We start from the raw sequence: 18,461 nt of genomic DNA on the forward strand, positions 1-18,461 counted from the left end.
GGTTTGTCCTTCTCAGGGGGACCTTTAGGTGCCCTGAAATCTTCAAAGCACTAAATAATTGTCCTGGAATTTGAAACTGTTCTTTTCGTTTTTGTGAACTACCCCAGTTTAATAACTGGTTAGTGAATAAATTTCTAACAATTACTAAATGCTATGCAATATTCAGTGTAATGCATTGCTAGTTATTAGGCCATATCAGAGGATTTGGCTCTAGTTGTGCATATTATTGGAATACTTCTGCTTGTGTTTTTCACATTTGAGGAAACTGAATATCTGAAAAAGAATCAGTATTTTTCTGCTTCACAAATAAATTTTTTGGGGGTTGGTAAGTTTTCTAAAGCCATTTCTAAAGCCAAACCAGAATTACCAGGAGCCTTTATAAAAGGTACTCACATTTGGGTCTAAAGCAGTCCTTTAGACCCATCATAAACATTTATGTAGGTCAGAACATCCCAGCATTGGCAGGAAGCCTCTAATTAAAAAAAAAAATGCCCTAATCCAATCAGAGTATATCTCTTATTACTCTGATTTCACTTGCATTTAAACAGGGAAGTGCAATGAGAACAACAGAAAATATGCTGTTGTCTGTGTTCAGTGATAATCCAGCAATATTCAAGCCATAAAATGTACATGGATTGCCTCAGTTTTGTCTAGACTTTGTAGAGTACTTCACAAATCATTTTAGGTTAAGTCAGATCCATGTGGTAAATGTAAAATGGCATTCAGAAGTGAGTGAGATATACAGAAAATAAAAATATTTTTAGCATTTCAGGGCTATTTAGTAACATGGGAACAAGTGCAAAAGAGATTTGACATTCAGTATTTAAAAACATTACTTTCTCACAGTATTCTAATTACAGGATTCTTTTATTCTTTTTTTTTTTTTCCCCACGGCAGTACCTCATTGTGATTAATCTTTTCTGATTCGGTCTCTGGCTAGATAGAGCCTTTGTGTTGCCTGCTGCAAATATCACTGCAGTGGCAGCACTCTGATGCCACGGTATTTGCTGCAGAAGTACGGCATAAGTCAAGAGGGGAGAGTAAGAACAGTGTTGTCAGCACTGCACAGGAGCTTTTTGTGTTGATTTTCTGTCTGCAGGACTCCTTTCTGTACAGACAACCTCGGACACAATTGGTCTCTAATGGCTGTGGCTGCAGCTGTGTGCAGGGAGTGTTCAAGAAACAGGCAAGGTCCAGCTGCAAATCAGTTGTCATTTCAGGATGGTATAAAAGGATGAATTTTCCTTGTACAGGGATTTATCCACTAAATCTGGCAGGTTTCTTCCTTCAGGGATTTCTTTGTTTTTGCGGTAGTTTTAATCTAGAAAGCCTTTTCACCAGCAGCTGCAGCAGTCTCATTCAGCTTCATCTTTGCCTTTCTGCTGTTACCTCCTGCTTTAGTAATTTTTGGTGTGAGATCTTTTGTTTTATTGGCAGTATCTTATCAGGTGCCAGCTTCCAGAAGGTCTCTCTGTACTGTCACACAGACCTTCCACTGCATTTAAAAACTTAATATCTCTTTGTCTCTTCGCACTATATTTAATACAAATATGTCTACTTGTACTAAATGAGAGGCAGTGGGCAGAAATTGGAACACATGGGGTTCCACCTGCACACAAGGAAGAAATTCTTTACTGTAAGGGTGAGTGAGCACTGAAACAGGTTCCCCAGAGAAGCTGTAGTGTCTCCTCCTCTGGACCTTATCAAAAACCATCTGGACACAATGCTGAGTAATGTGCTCTAGGTGGCCCTGCTTGGGCAGGGAGGTTGGACTGCAGTGGTCCCTTCCAGCCTTTCCTATTCTGCAGAAATGTGAAGGCCTTGCAGGTTCAGAGATGATGGCAAGTGTGGTGAGCTTTTACACTACAAATAGATCCAGTGCTGTAATGCTTCTAAGTCTTGTCATTATTACTGGTTTGTTGTGATACAGCTTCTGCTGTCAACAACTGTTAGTTTATCCCTGGAAAAATAAAGTAAATGTGCTTCTTGCAAAACTGTCCTTAAGAGCAGCTGGATAATACCTTGTAGCAACTGCAGTTGTCTGCAGCAAGAGCAGTGGAAAATACCCAATATCTCAATATCCAATGCTGCATAAAATGCCTTAAAAAATTAATAGGCTTTTGGGTGTAATGTTTACCATCAGGCATGCCAAGCCAGTATATTTCTAACTGGGGAAACTGCTTAAGCATGTACATGATTTTCAGCACCTGTCTAATCCTCTGAACTCATGTCTGTGATGTGTAGTTGTGCATGTGCAAATTGTTTTTCTGAAATGGCATAGACTAATATGGGAAGACTCTCTTAGGGTTTAAAGTAAAACAAGGGAGAGTTCTTTGTGCTTAGGCAGCGCTGTAACAGCCAGAGGTTTTTAATGTCCCCCCTGTCCCTCCTGAAGTGGGAGGTGTGATGTCCTACCTTCAGTCTGCTTTCAGTTGCTATGGAATCACCAGGCACCTCTATGGAATTCTGACGACACCAGGTAGACACTGGTTTTCAGGCTTGTGTAAGCCTCATTGCAATCATATGATTCAGAGCCTTCAGTGTAAACAAGTGAAAGCCTAACAAGTTGAAAATGTAAATAATGTTATTGGAAAGAAGTAGCGTATTACAACATAAAATCAAGTTGTTAACTACTTGGCTGTTCAGAGTATGGGCTGTGTATCTCCACCTGTCCAGATGTTCTCTTGCATCAGCTTACACATGTTTATTAATGTGTTTTGAAGATGGATCACATTTTTCAGAGTACTGCAGCGCTTTGGGAACACAGTCCTGCAGAAAACCCCAGCCCAGCTGTAGATGTTGAGCGCAGAGGTTCTTGACTGTTGCTGAGCATGGTATCTGCACTACCTACATCTGCTTGTTCTTTTTTTTTCCCTTCTTTTTCTTTGTTTTGTTTAAGGTCTCTCTGTGTGGCAAACAGGATATGTGTGTATCTGAGCCCCAAATTAGAACATGCTTACTGTAAAGGAAACCTTTCCCAGCTGAATTTATTTAGAACGTAACCAGTAGGAGGGTGGGGAACAAGAGATGCAAAGAGAGGGTGAACTCTTTCAAGAGAAGCAGCTGTGGAATATTCACAGATATGTTAACAAAGCACTTAAGAATGAATGGCAGCAGCATGTTATTGAGTGTTTTAACAAAAATTCTGATTCATTTTGCCTTTGCTTACAACTGCACTCATACACCATTGTGCATGCTTGTGTACAAATCTGAAGCTCTTGTCTCTAATCGCTTCAACTCGTCTCTAGTAAATAGTCTGAACTTCGCTTTGACCCTTAGACTATAATAATTAATTCACAGATGTAGCATAAGTTGCATTACAGGTATCCTTCAGGGTAGCATTGTAAAACTCAAGGTTATTCATTTACTCAGAGTTTCCTGCAGTAGAATTCCCCACCCCGTGCAATGCAGCAGAGGATGTTGTTTGCTCCCCTGTGGGTTGCAGAAGGATGGGTATTTCTCTTTGCAGTTCTTTGTGGAAAAAGGTGATGAAGGAAGTTCTACTTCCTTTCTCTGTGTGTGTGTATTTTCTTGATCTTTTTAACAAAGTGAACTTTCCCTTTTCACTGGTGGTAGATGATGGTTTTTCTGAGCTCTGCATGGCCTCAGAGGCCAGTTAAAATGTTCTTGAAGTAGTGGCAATTACAGATCAGAGTAGCTTTATTTCAGATCTTCTCATCTAAATATCTTTAGTTGCTGTAGAATTCAGTGGACTCCTCTGTATTGAAGTGTCAGTTTATTATTAGGCTCACTAATAATTCTAAGTGAATATTAAATTCATTATTAAGCTGTTATTTCAACTGATCTTACATACAATATTTAACATGTTAGTTTAATGGTGACAGTGGTACTATCTTTCTGTTAGTTTTTTATCTATATAAAAAGGCTAAAAATAATAAAATAAAACCCATGTGTTTCAAACTTCAGATGCCATTAGTATCAAAGGGATTGTTTGCCTGCTCAGTGCCTTCCAGCCTGATACTGAAGCTAAGCTTTTATGGTTAGCCATTATGGTGTAGTTTTAAGAGTAAAAGGGCACTCCCTGTTTCTAAAACTTTGTTCCTAGCACTCGATTCAGTCCAAGCACTTAGAGTGCATGCCAAGAAAGTGACCTTTGCTAACTCTTCCAGTGAATGCACGGCTGGCTGTGCTGCATGCGAGCCCGCGGGAAGAGCGGAGCAGGCTGGGCACGGGCTGATTCCCTCCGTGCTCCAGAGCTGCCTGTACACAGTGGATAGGCAGGCAGCCTGGTTCTGAATGAATTTCTGGCAGTGGGTGCCTGACTATTGGAGCATGAATTCTTCAACCCTATTTTCTCTCTCACTCTCTTTTTTCTTTAATTCCTTTTAAAGCAAATTTGAGGACTTTATGCCTCGTGTCTTAATGTCAGTAGAAGGGAACAACTTGAACAACCTTCTGTTTGTGAGATTTGTTTCCTAGAAAAAAAGTGACCTGTATTATGAACTTTGTAATCTTGTATTTAAATTTATTCTCTGTGTTATGTACTAATACACTTACATGTTACCAAGTCAAGTTTTGTGCTGGTAGGTTTTTCCCATTTCACATTTTACCTAGGTTGCCCCACCTAGTTAGCACACATAGCTATGGGTGGAGTTAACTGCAGTCTTCTCCTTATAGAATTATCTATCAGGCTTCAGAGGGTTACATCACTGCAAATTCTCAATGAAAATAGTCCATGCAGACCTGGGATCCTACAGAGGGCATCATGCTCTCGTGCTCTCTTGCATTGACTGAGAAAGTTGAGGTCCAAAGCTGAGATGGAAGGACTGGCAACAGAGCTAGACAGATAAGTGTTAGCTGCAGATTGCCATGAGAAACAAAGGTGTGCAGTCCCCAGCAAACCAAGAATAATCATTCAATTTTGACTCTTTGGTCATTTCTGAGACACTTCACACCTGGATTGCTTCTGGTGGACTTTCTGCAGTCCGTTACTCATGGGAACATTACTTACTCTCTCCATCAATTTGGTTCTGCTCTTTGAAACTGCTGATGAGATAAACTTGAGTGTGCTCGTGTTTTCTCTTTGCAACATCTTGCAACAGAAAGATGTGACTAGGGTAGGATAACACGGAGCAAAGTTCAGTAGTATGTGTTTCTGGTCTGTACCTGGGAAGATGATAAAAGCTACTATGAATTGCCAGCTTCCAGGGAGGGACCTTTGCTAACTAGAAGAATCTATCTATGGTGATGTAGCTGTGAAAACTTCAAGCACAGAGTGCCATTTACCAAGGTCTCAGTGAAATGTCATCGGAACACTGTCTGTTTGAGGAGGTCTGCTGGCATGGCCAGTCAGTCAAAGTCTTACTTGATATAAGAGACTCACATTGATTTGTTTAATCTAGACTACCTGGGCTTTGGGACAGACACTGAGTGCTGTCTCTAAAGCATTAGCAAATCCACTCTGGGGAAGAAAAAGCAATTAGGGCTGGAGGATAATGTTGGCAGAAGAACAAATGGGTTTAAGCTGAGAGGAAATGTTCCTAATGTTTGAGAAGAATCAGGCTCCACGGCAGCTTTCCAACCACACGGCTGAGGGTGCAAATCTCAGTTGCTTTCAAGATAGATGTTGGTGCACTGATAACAGAGATTATTTGATATTCACTCTGTGACTGTTAGGAACTGAATTAATGATCCAAAAGGGCCCTGTCCCAGTAAGAAATCAGTAATAGTACAGCTCCTTCATCATTTAGAAGTTACCTAAAATTAAGAGTTGGTTTAGGAAGCCTGATCATCCTGCAGTGGCAAAAAACTTGCAGATGTTGCATCACTATATTGATGCAGCACAATGTGACAAAATCTTGGGTCTCTGATCCTGTCTGTGCATCTTTTGGTCTGAGTCTGGGTTTTTTTCTACTTTGTTGGCATGAAGCAAAGTACCATAGGTTTGTATGTTCTTTAAGTTCACAGTGACAGCCAGAGAAATACATTCATAGGTTCCAAGAGGACATTGAGGAAGTTTCTTATCATCAAAGAATAAAAATCACCCCTCCTTTCTCAATAAACAAAGAGAGGGTTTTGAGTTTTCTTTCCCTCTTTTGAACAGGAAGCATATATTCATTGTATTTAGAAAACAATTACCAAAATGTCAAAAATCTCTTTTGTCTCTCTTTTTTTCCTAGTTGGGGAATGGCGGTCAACGTGTACTCTACCTCTATAACCCAGGAGACTATGAGCAGACATGACATCATTGCATGGGTTAATGATATATTAGCTTTAAACTACACAAAAGTTGAACAACTCTGTTCAGGTAAGAAAGCCCAGTATGCTCTATAAATGTTTATTTTAAAACCACTTTAAAAGTCTGATTTGTTGAAAATGGATAACTTTTAACTTTGACAGAAACCAGTTACTCTGAAAAAAGAGACTAATGTATGTGCACAGGAAGCATTTTTACGTTTGTGTTAATCATGGGAAGATAAGGTACCTTGGGAAGGCATAACAAAGGCAGAGGTGAATGGGACAAATGTAGCAGGAGATACATAGAAGTAATAAAAAGGTTGGCCAAGTAAGCAAAGAATACAGTGATAAATTTTAGTGTTTTTAAGCCACTGGGGTGGTATCTTTTCAAATGGAGAGTGGACCTAACTGAGGAAGAGATAAATAGAGAACCAACACCCTAGATGAACAAAATTCTCCAGTTCCTTTTCCTTCCTGAGGTTTCTCAAATCCCTGCTGATGCTTGCAGGAAAAAAGCACAAGAAAAAGACTGAAGAAAAAACATGGATTTGAGGAAATGAGGCTTTAGTTGCTGTGAGGGCTTTAGAGCTTTCAAAGTCCGCCTCTTTCTCTTTAAATCTGAGTTACTGTTATATTTGATAATGAGCCCTGAAAAAAGGGTAATAGTTTGAATACTTCAGACATTTTGGTTAATCAGAGTTGCAACCAGAAGATGGGTGTTAAACAACAGGGTCTGTAAGTAGATGATGGCTAGAAATGACACAGAAAAAGGCCGCTGTTTCACTGTGAATATACGTGCCCCTGGGGAATGATTTCTTTCTGATTTCCAACTGTGATTTTTACATTTGAAGATGCTTGGTGGAGGAGGAGTGAGTTTGTGGTGGAGGAGATCTAACTTAGATTGCTAATTCCAGACAACTAACATGCTGGGAATATTTTATGAAGGTATTATCTTATCTTATGAAGACAGTGCTCAAAGCACATGGAAGAGGAACCACATGACCAGACTTCACCTATTTCTTGGTCTAGACAAAAAAAATAAATGGGGTCTTATATTAATATATTTGATTTTACCTATCATTCTGGGTAAATTTTCTGTATCAGAGATGTTCCCTAAAAGATACAAGTAACCCTTTCAGGCTGATTGTCTCATAGCCTATCCTTCAAAATTAAAAAAAAAAAAAACAAACAATTTTCAGCTGCAGAAGTGGAGTACCATACTTGCAGCCTTGCACAGCAACCATAAAAATGAGGTTGAAAAAGTGCAGGATAGAGTCAATGTAAGCAACTGATATAATCTGAACAAATTAAGACCTAGACCATGGGAAATTATTTTTTTAACTGTTATTAAACTTGAAATTGAAGTGTTATCTCTAGCTGTTGTTATATTTACATGTCAGGAAGTTAGCCTAAGTATTTTATTTCGGTATATATAAAGACAATTCTCACAGGGAGTAGCTATAGATAGATTCAGATAGATACATGCATGCACACACTGAAGGAGATAGAAACATAGAAGGAAATGGACATTTGCATCCTAAAATACCCAAAGTTTGCTATTGTTTGAAACAGGAAGTATAGTAGACAAGTTATTGATTTGTTCCTATGTAGCTATTTAAATGCTCATAAATAGTTGAAAGGAAGCTTTTGAAGTAAGTTCTCAATCAAGTTAAATGTGTGGGCTTACACAAAAAAACCCACCCAACAAAAAACCAACCAAGACATAAAAAACTTCACCAAAACTGTTTCTGAAAACAGGGGAGAAGTGATTGAAGAAAGTATTGACTAAGCAGGATAAAATGAGTTAAAGTTATGTAAGAAGATCAGATAGAGAGAGTTCAGCTGGGTGGGGCAAGAAGGAGAAAAGCATGGGGACCGTCACAAATCCACTGTCCCATTTCATTACACAGCTTCTTATACAACTTTTTCTGTAACCTACAGAGAGGATTTTGGGACACACCTCAAGGGAAGGACTGAAAAAGGGTCAACTCATTGCAGCTCTTACTCCATTCTGTATAAAATTAAATCTTATCTTCCTTTAGAATTTCCTGGATTGTATTGATTGTTATTGCTACCTGATGCTTCTACATTCTTGTCTTTATGGGTGAAAGTGTTAATTTGAATTTCTCCATTTGGTTTGGTAGTCGAACTTGATGCTTACACATTCCTGTTTTTACATTCATGTGCTTTACAATCCAGAAGGGGCTTTAGTAGCTCCTTATCTAAAGAAGCATTCTAGCACAGTGCTTCCTGTGTTCAGGAGGACTTTACTCTCTGAACTGATGAATCTAAACACTGATAGATTTTTGCAGACACTAGAGCGCAGTAATCTTAATAGGCTCTTCCCATTTGAGACTGCATAGTCCATTTCTCATGTGCAGAGCATCCATGTGTAGAGATGGAAGACAGATGGACAAGCAGGTTTGTGAATCTTTCTGCATTTAATATAGTTTACTGTGTAAACTCAAAGAAATTTATTTAATGTACACATATTTTATTTAGCCTATTTCTAGCATAGCTTTGAAGAGAGATACTAAGGGAAAAATAGCACAAATGATGAGCCAACGAGCAGGCAGAGCATCAGCAAGCAAGCCTGGTATGGACTGCAGTTTGAGAATGGCCAGTCTAACTCATTCATTCTGGCATTCCTTGGCTGATGTCCCTTGAACCATTGGTGGCTTTCATGCAGATTAATGCTTGTTTCCATAAAATATGAGCATTTCTCCAGGACTTCAAAGGGAAGGAATATGTGGGAAACTCTTCACAGCTATGAAGCATTTCACAGCATTAACAGGGATCTGCAGAGCTGCCGTAACTGAATTTTTATAATCTACTGTAAAATTGTATGGACATTTTCTTCTTTTTTAGAAAAAAGCATTAACATTAGTCATGCTGTTTTATGACTATTCAGTTCTTGCTCATTTTTGTTAATAAGGAGCAATCAAAATGCCAGAAAAAGCTAAATGTGGGGCCAAAAAACGTGGGAGAGGGAAAGCAGGGGGGATATTATATTTGAATTAAAAGCTCAAAGGAGTTACTTGTAGGAGGTAGGAGCAACCTAGATATGGGATATGCTGGTGTTCAGCACCTGGCTGAGAGACCTCACGGGTGCTCACATTTTGCAGCCAACCTAGCAATAATTTTTGACATTCAGAGCTTAAGCAAGAAGGAATAATGTGACATTCTGCCTTTACTAAAGGCTTTTTTCAGAACATATCTGAAGCTTGGTGTGACAGTAGTTACAGTGACAGAAAAAGCAATCCGACCTCCTTTTCCTCATTGCTGTGGAGAAGTAGCTTTAATAATACACATACTGTAGCAATACCAGCCTGTTTCTCAATTTCCACTTAGAGGGACAGAGCTGCTAGGATGAGGAGCAGCAAAGGAAGAGGTTGACTTAGTCATAAAGTATTTGTATTCTTTGGAAGTCTTAGATGTGGTTTTTGTCTCTGCTAAGTAGGCCGACCAAAGTGCAGTGTCCCCTGAGCTCTCTGAATGCCTGCTGTGGTAGTGATGTGCCAAGACAGCCAGGTTATGGATGGGTGCAGCCCTGGAGAGTCTTGCTTCAGTCTGCAGTTCCTCTGGCAATTTAGTTTTGAGAACTGAACAGGGAAAATCTTCCAAGCATCTCAATACAATTCTTTTCGGTTTAGATGTGTGTCGTATTGTCAGTTTTTGGACTCTGGGTTTGATTTCCTGCAAAATTGTTTTACCTGAACATGAAATATATAAACCATGGTTTTAATAGAAGGCATAGTGCATTCCCTTTAGATTGGCTTTAGAGAGAGCATTTCATTTGATACATGAATTAAATATTATAGAGAACAATTGAGAGGATGTAATGTCATAGGATCCCATGTGCAAAACCCATAGGTTTGGGGAACAGGAGTTTCATATGAAGTATGACATTTGCTGTTTCTCAAGAGTCATGCTGTTTTTTAAGGAATACACAGTGGTTTCTTAGAAAGAATTCTGACTAAGCAGCTTATAGCTGAATTTTCTTTAGTAAGGCTGTTTTTCATCTCTGAGGAATACCAAGTGTATGTGTTGCAGGGCTTTTCATGACTGTTAGAGTGTTACATGAGAGTATATTCAAAATAAGAGTCAGGCAGGGGATTATAGAAAGCTTGCATATGAATTAAAAAGAAATAACACCATGTCTACAAGCTATATAACGTCAAGGAAATGGTAAATGGATAGAAAGGAAAATGTGGCTTGGAGCAAGGTATAATTTTTGACTTAGCTATACTTCTGTGATTCTGTGAGATTAAGGAGATACAGACTCTCCCCACTTCCTGTATTTGAAAATTCTTGGTAGAATTATAAACTTGCAAATTATCAGGCCTCCAGTGCATGCAGACCTTCTGTCTTTGAGGATTTGTATGCAAGGATCAAGGATTGAATGCAGGGTTGTTTTTTCCTTGCTTTTAATAAATGGCTGTATTATAAAGAAAGCATGTGGTTTGGCATTTTCAGATTTTATTCTGGGTGTTAGCTGTGTAGGATTTGTGTTTCCATGCCTCAGAACATGTATTTTGTTCACTGCCTATAGTAACCTATAACTTCCTCCATGCTTATTGCTAAAATCTGCCTTATAGGGCCCTGTTGGAGCATTTGGTGCCAGCATTCCTCTTCAGCCCAGTGTACCTGAGAAGCCAAAGCATGTTTCCACGTTGGTGGTTTTGGTTTTTTCCCAGTCGGCAGCCTTGCAGAGCTTGGGTCTCTAGCACAACTTGGGAACATGATTAAAACATGGCTTGATCTCATTTGCACTCTGTAACTGAGGCATGTTTCAAGACACTGGCATGTTGTCCTGAGGTCATGCAACCCAGAGCATACTCAGTGTCAATGACTCTCTGATGTCTTCCATACGATATTTAGGATTAGAGAGATCCCGTGAATGTTAATGATTTGATTTAAATCATTTCCAAAACTTTCTGAGGAAGCTTGCAAAGCAGTACCGTGGGATTTTTAAATGTCACTCATTAAGAATTCAGGAGGAATAGAACTTGAACAAGGTTTTTGCTTTTTAAAAGTAATTATTTAATTACTCATAGCACTCACTTGCAGTCAGTTGCTTGATTTCCCTCTGGTTTAAAGAGCTTGTTAGATTTTTTGGTACTTTCTTTAGGCATGATGAGTTACACAGCTATTTTAAGTTAAATGGGAACTGTGTTTTCTGAAATTGTTCTGATCTTCCTGTTTAAAAATTAATGGAGTCCAAAATAAATTATTGCCAAAAATTTAAGTATTAAAAACTCTGCTGTGTATAATTTATGAGCAGCATAATGATTTACATATTTAAGAAAAAGAGAATGCAAGTTAACACAGGGGAAACCTCCCTCCAATATTATTCAAAATGATCAGTGGATATTCTGGATTACACCGCACACATGCTCTACCTGTGTGCAACACGACTTTTGGAAGCAGATGTTATTTGGGTCTCACATGATCTCAGGGGCTGTTGGTAAGGCTGGCAGGAGGTGCATAGTTCTTTTGGGCTGTTTCCTGTGGTGAAACTGCTTTTTGGAGCTCCCATCTGTGTGCAGGCACTCGCCCTGCCCTCTTTGAGGCAGCTGTGCTCATGCAACTGTGAGCAGGAGGGCAGGGCTGCACTCCAATCTGCATCACTTTTAGGGCTTTTTAAGTGCCCTCCCAGGTCTGTTGCTGGGAAGGGTGAAGCTGGGTCCAGGTGGCTTCACTGATGCACAGCCCCATAAAAGTTAGCTTCTCTACAGCTAAGTAGGTGGTAAATTGATGTGGTCTTGATCATTCACTGGGAAATGGGCAAAAACTTTTAAAATTGTAGTGAAGGTGTGGGGGAGTGGAGGGTGTGTTAACTGGAGAAATAAAATTATGTTGACCTACACACTAGGTCATACAGTTGCTGCTGGAAATGCTAAGAGGAATTTGAAGACCATGGTCTCTCCAGTGGAGTACCCAAGATAAAACATTCTGGTTTTTAAACACGTGGCTGTATGTAACACAACATTATGCTCACAGACATGGAGTCATAGAATGATTCCTGTTGGAAAAAACTGTAAAGATGATGGAGTCCAACTGCCAAGTCCACCACTAAACCATGTCACTAAGAGCCACATCTATATGACTTTTAAATACCTCCAAGGGATGGTGCATCCATCACTTCCCTGGGCAGCCTGTTCCAATGCTTGACAACCCACCCTCTCTGGGAAGAAATTTTTTCTAATACCCAATAAACGTCCCCTGACACAGCTTGAGGCTGTTTCCTTTTGTTCTGTTGCTTGAGAGAACAGACTGATTCCCACCTGGCTACAGCCTCCTTTCAGGGAGTTGCAGGCAGTGAGAAAATGAGACTTCCCCCACAAGTCTCATTTTCTCCAGGCTAAATAACCCCAGCTCCTTCAGCTGCTCATCATAAGAGTTGTGCTCCAGACCCTTCACCAGCTTCAATGCTCAGTTTTAAAAACAACCTTTGAATTGCATAACAGAACACCCATATTTGAAATCCAAATGAAAAGGTATGCCCTGATACTTGAGTTGAAAACCTACTGCTGTGTGCTTACCTAAACATCACTGCTCAGGAAGCAGCTCTAGAAAGCCTAAGAAAGACCAGCCCTAAGTGCTGCTGTGCTGTAAACAATGGTTGCTGGCATTTGTGGGTTTTTCTCTCCCTTTCTTGCCAAACTATTAAGTCACACGTGCTCCTTGCAAGTCACTGCTTTTTTTTTTGATTGTTGCTGTTGTCCCAGCAACAGAAATACAGGGTGTGTGCAGCTTTCCATCAGTGCAAGCAACCACTGTGAGCTGAAGCACTGATGACTAATTCATACACAAATCATCCTGTATTTTCCAAATGCATGATCAGGTGGTTGCAGCTTTGGAGAGAATGAATAATTTGAAGGAGTTTGTATCTAACACGACTGGATATGTGTTTTTGTATTATCTAAATATTTCATTAAAGCAAACAAACTAATTTTGTTACAGAAAAAGGTGCAGTCAGCCTTTTTCCCAAATGGAATTTTTCAAAAACTGAGTGTATGAAAATCAAACTGAGGCCTGGTTAAAAAGTTTAAACTTGATTTCTATGCAGTTGTAGAACAGAGCTAATACTAAACATTTATACCAAACTTACAGTGTAGAACTTAGCTCTGTTTACTGTGGTTTGAGTATCAGAATTTTAAAAAATCAGCTCCCCCTCCTGCCCCAGCAATGCCCTGTCTTTTCATGTGCCCTTTGTTTTCCATGTTGGCTGGTGTGATTTTATATTGTTTTCTGGGATTTTGCTCCCACACACTGCAGGGATTCAGGGAGGAGCAGTGAGGGACAGTCTTTTGACATTAGATTTGAAGGATTGACCTGATTTGTGTAGGGTACACACACTGGCTTATATTTATACCTGCTTTTATTCATAGTGTTTCTACTAAATATTTTATTAGTATAATAAGTTCTAACTATAGTATATTAAAAGCAATGAGTTTGAAAAGAAAGTTTTCCTTTTAATTTATTAATATACAAACATCAATGCTAAAGCATCTAAATATACAAACATCAATGCTAAAGCATCTAATGCTAAAGCATCTAATCTTGGTTTCAGATCTCTAGACTGAAATCCAGGAAGTTTACTGAGTGGTAAAAACTGGTTGCAAACAGGATTCTCTTGTCTTCATTGTTGCCTCCTTTAATTTCCTTTTGATTTAAGTAGTGAGAAGCAAAAGTATTTTTGATAATAAAGAAAATACTTCTTTGCATTTGTGGATTCATTAGCCTCCAGATGGTGAAGGAGAGGAGAAAAACTGAAAATCTCTAATGATGCAGAGTGCATATGCATAAGTCAGCATGGACAGTCTGGGGAAAGAAACACAGAAGCAGGGAAGAAGACATACAGGACAAAAGCTGAAATTAGTTCAGCATTACTTACTGTAAGGGACTAGTGAAATATTGTCTACAACTCTGAAAATGCTGTAAGATACTCAGTTTTTATAAATTTGGTAGTAATTTTCTGCTTTACCACTACATGTGGGAAAATTCTTGAATTTTAATAGCTTTAAATAACCACCTTTTCAATTGTGAGTTTGTTCTCTTGTGTCTGAATTCTGTCCTGGCATCTCTTCCCCTCCTCTGGCAGCTGCTTGCCCAGCCTGGTGGATGCAGTGCCCTCCCTCCACTTGCTCCCTGCTCTGCCCCAAGCCTGGGATGCCCAGGGAACACCTGCAAAGCCCTGATGCTGCTCTTTCTGCTCACTAATGGGGCTAAAAATAGCAACTGCTGGGGGTGATTTCAGCACAGCCACGTCTGCAGGCTCATTTCAGAGTCTGGCCCGTGAATATCTTGTGTAACTAATGGCTGCATCAATATTCTAGATCAGAACACAAAAGGATTTTTAGCCAGTGATTCTAAATTGCTTGTTAGCTAATAAAGGATTAGAGGTTTTTAACATTGATCCCTCTTCTGCAGTGCCACCAGCTGTACTTTTCATCTTTCATTTGAGTAGATGTCAAATTATTTCTTTTTGTGTGTTTGTATGTGCATGCATATAGAAGTTTTTCAGTCAGAAGGATAGATTTATTGTGAGAGTTATTCTGGCAGTGTGTTTTCCACTTCCTGTACACATTTGATAAGATTTAGGTTGTGGGGGGTGTTTGGTTGTGGTTTTTTTTGAGGTGTGGGGGGATTGTTGGGGTTTTGGTTTTTTTTCCAGAAAACGTAGGGAAGTTTTTTAATACTGAATAAAACACAGTAGCATAAGAATTCTTTTGTTTGTGTAAATTATGCAAGAGGTATGTCACAAGTCATAATGTCATTATTTCTACTGTTGTTTTCTTTGTATTCCATTAAAAAGATTCTTTTCTCTTGCACCTGCATTGAAACATCAGTTGTGTAGTACATTGGATAGGCCCAAAGAGCTGCCCCATATGCAGAGGAGCACACAGATATGCTGTGGCTGAAAGGTAAAGGCATTACAGTCTCACATCACTTAAGTGGGGCTCCCCTTTCTGCTGCCTCCAGGAAATCTCAGCCATGGGCAGTGTAGGCAGTAGTGTCCCCATTCTGTTGCACTGGTGTTTCCCATTTAAATGAAATCTGACAGCTACAAGCTTTAGGGGGTAAATTTTTAAATTATAAATAAACATCTATATAATATTAAATGCATACATAATCTTGATGTCCAAAATCAGGTAATCCCAGCTGACTGCAAGGATATTTTTGCTTTCTCCTATTGGTGTGGTAGGCAGGTCTCTGACTTTTTGGAGTCAGGAGGAATTTCCTCTCTTTGTAGCTCAGCGTTTAGTTCACTCCATGTTTGTTTGTTGCCTCTGTGCTTGAGGAAGGAGTATTTTAATGAACTGTATTTGCCAGTGCAATGAAATCCTCCTGCTGGGGAGACAGCCCAGCAGCCACTCCAGTGTTGTGTCAGAGAGCAGCTCCTGCTGCCAGGTGGATGCAGTCCAGTGTTTTCTGCCCTCCAGTGCTGTGCAGACCCAGGACCACCTCCTGGCTGGCAGAGGTACAGAAACAGCTGCCAGCAGAGAAAGCACAAGGAAATACCCTCACTAGAGAGAGACTGTCTAAAGGCATGCAGAAGGAATTTGCATTACCAGCAGAAGGAGAAAAATCTCATGTGAACACTTTGGGTTTCTAGTTTTCTAAAAGGATCTAGATGAAAGGTTGTGCAGTGCATTTTTAGGGCCTCCAGGCAATTACTTAGATATCAGAGTAAAGCTTATAATTGGGGTATGGGGAGGATGAAAGGACAGAGTTAGGAACAAATTAAATTTATAACATTAAATGATTGCATAATAATCCTTTTGCATTAAATTAAACAATAATAAGTGTACTCAAGCTATGCATTATCTGTATATCTATGCTTTTAACTGTAATGTATTTTTTCCATTGCCATGTATTTACAAGTTCTCTTGCTAAGGATGAGTTTTGAATAAATAATTGTGTTTATAAAGTTTTCTGTAAGAAGATGCAAATTTGTCATCTGATGCTTGTAACTTGCCAGAAGGCGCCTTTCCCTTTCGGGAATATTTTACTTTGATTGCTAATCATATCAAGACCATTGCAAACAGCTAAGCACAAGGTGTCCTTGGAAAATGAGGTTTTTTAGTAACCATTTTCCCCACAAAGCTAGGCAATGTGAACAGATTATTTCTTTAAATGGCAGTGGTTTTCAGCACTAAAGCTGGATCTTGGTAAGTCCCTTAGCAAAATTTGTGTTGGTATTTCAAACAACTTTTTTGGACTCTTCTCTTAAGTTCTTCTTCTGTTTGGGAAGTGATGATCTCTGTAACCTTTTGTATGATGGCTGGCTGGATACAGAGAATGAGAACCATCTCATGCATGAAGTTGGTTGTGTCAAAACATGCGCATACCCATGGAGAAAAATGACCTTAAGTTCAAGTTATTGTTGACTCTCCTGTAAAACTGGGCAAGCCAGGTGTCTGCTTTGTTACTTTGGTTTCTCTGTGAACATTCAAATATTTGTGATAAAAAATCGTTGTTGATAGTGGGCTGAACTGTAAGGTGAGATCTGGACACTGAGGTGCACTTAAAGCACAACAGTCTTTTTTGTGGAAGTGAAATTGAACTTGTCATGGGTAATCAGGCAATCACTTCCCTGCCCTGATGCTTGAGCACAGGGGCTGCACCCTCTACACTCCTGTGTGGACATCACTGAATCTTTGCCAAGTGTAAAGTATTTTGTAGATAAATCTTCTGAAGAAGAAAGATAATTGCTTTTCCTCTGATTTACTTAAACATTTTCATCTTGATTTCTAAACACTGGAGTGTGTCAGCACTAAAGGTTTTGCAAATGACAGTGCCATGATGCTGTAGGAGGGAGCTCCCTGCATACAAGAAATGCTGTGTCTGTTAGCCATCCTTAGGATGCTGGTTAGAAATTTTCCATATACTTCCTTCTTTGTCTGGATTAGTTATACACACACACTCCTACTGTCTGTAAGTTCAGAGAGCTCTCAAAGTTGAACTCAGGAACCTGGCTGAGAGAGAACTAAAGCTGTTAGCCCAGCCTTGAAAGCTATGGGTGGACTATGCTAAAGTCTGCTTATTTAAATGCTTTTCTCAAGAAATGAAAATCAGTAAGGATGTTCATTGCAGAGGGGTGGGACCTGACTAGTGTGTTATAACAAGCTGGAGCCTTGCAATTAAATTTTTTAAATCATGGTTTGATATAATCTTAAATAATTGCATTGGACTTGCTTGGCATTTGGGTACAAGGCTACAAGAAGAAAGACGATTCTGGCTTGTTTGAATTCAGGGGACTGTGGGGATTGAGGAAGCTTATTAAGAGATTTTCATTTTCACTGTTATCTTCTCATGGTATGGACAGTCCTGCTGTGTATGGGGACTCCAAGAACATCCATTTCACTTTGCATTAGTTGAGGTGATTCCTCGGATGCTCACAGCAGTGCATTGTGAATCCAGACTGAGTGGGAAAGAGCCACATGAGCGTGTCACTGCTCAATGTACATTAGATAAGCAGGTCTTGGGTGCATAGTGTAAGGCTGAATTACAGCAGGGACTTATTCAGCGCTGTTGCTTTCTGCTCATGCTTTCTGCTAATGACATTAAACACCATTTGGTCTTAGCTGGGTGCATCTGGATTAACGTCAGTGCATTCTCTTGTTGTAGGAGCAGCTTACTGCCAGTTCATGGACATGTTGTTCCCAGGGTGCATTAGCTTGAAGAAAGTAAAGTTTCAAGCAAAGCTGGAGCATGAGTACATTCACAACTTCAAACTTCTGCAGGCATCATTTAAAAGAATGAATGTGGATAAGGTAGGAATTCTGTATTTATATTTTGGTCACTACATGTTTCAAAAGTTACATTAATTGTGTACATTAATAAATAGAGGAAAATAACTTCAAAATACTTGAAAATGTGCTTTTTCAACTTTTGGATGGAGAACTAGAATTGCAATAAATGTTCTTGACCTTTCATCATCTGAAAAGGGTATTTGGGCATGAAGGGAGAAGTTTGGCATTTGGCTTCATTTAGGTACAAATTGAAAATTGAGTCCACATGTCTGCTGAGGAGTTGTGCCATCTTAACTCATTATATCTTAATACCAGAAACCCTTTGATAAAACTCCATGTGTTGGAAGTTCCTTGTCATCAGTGAATCTTCATTTTTTGATAAGTAAAATTATTGGTGACCTAAATTTCCAACAAAATATATTTGAAAATATGCTGTTCTTATAAGTATTCATTTTTTTTTGTCCAAAGCAGGGTTTGAGGAATTTAAATTATTCAAAAACT

General features: G+C 39.3%; 1 protein-coding gene across 5 annotated transcripts in view; it reads left to right on the plus strand.

The window, feature by feature from the left end:
• MAPRE2 (microtubule associated protein RP/EB family member 2) overlaps positions 1–18,461 on the plus strand; it is a 98,307-nt gene that overhangs the window by 54,992 nt on the left and 24,854 nt on the right. For 4 of the 5 annotated variants that reach the window (XM_074550637.1, XM_074550625.1, XM_074550618.1 and 1 more), the window contains 2 exons: positions 6,141–6,268; positions 17,836–17,981. In XM_074550637.1, coding sequence (XP_074406738.1) covers positions 6,148–6,268; positions 17,836–17,981 — 267 coding nt within the window. In that variant the 5' untranslated portion in view covers positions 6,141–6,147. The remainder of the gene's footprint in view (positions 1–6,140; positions 6,269–17,835; positions 17,982–18,461) is intronic. The other variant, XM_074550641.1, reaches the window with a different exon arrangement.

Source organism: Zonotrichia albicollis, chromosome 1 (genome assembly GCF_047830755.1).
Source record: "Zonotrichia albicollis isolate bZonAlb1 chromosome 1, bZonAlb1.hap1, whole genome shotgun sequence".
NCBI lineage: Eukaryota > Metazoa > Chordata > Aves > Passeriformes > Passerellidae > Zonotrichia > Zonotrichia albicollis.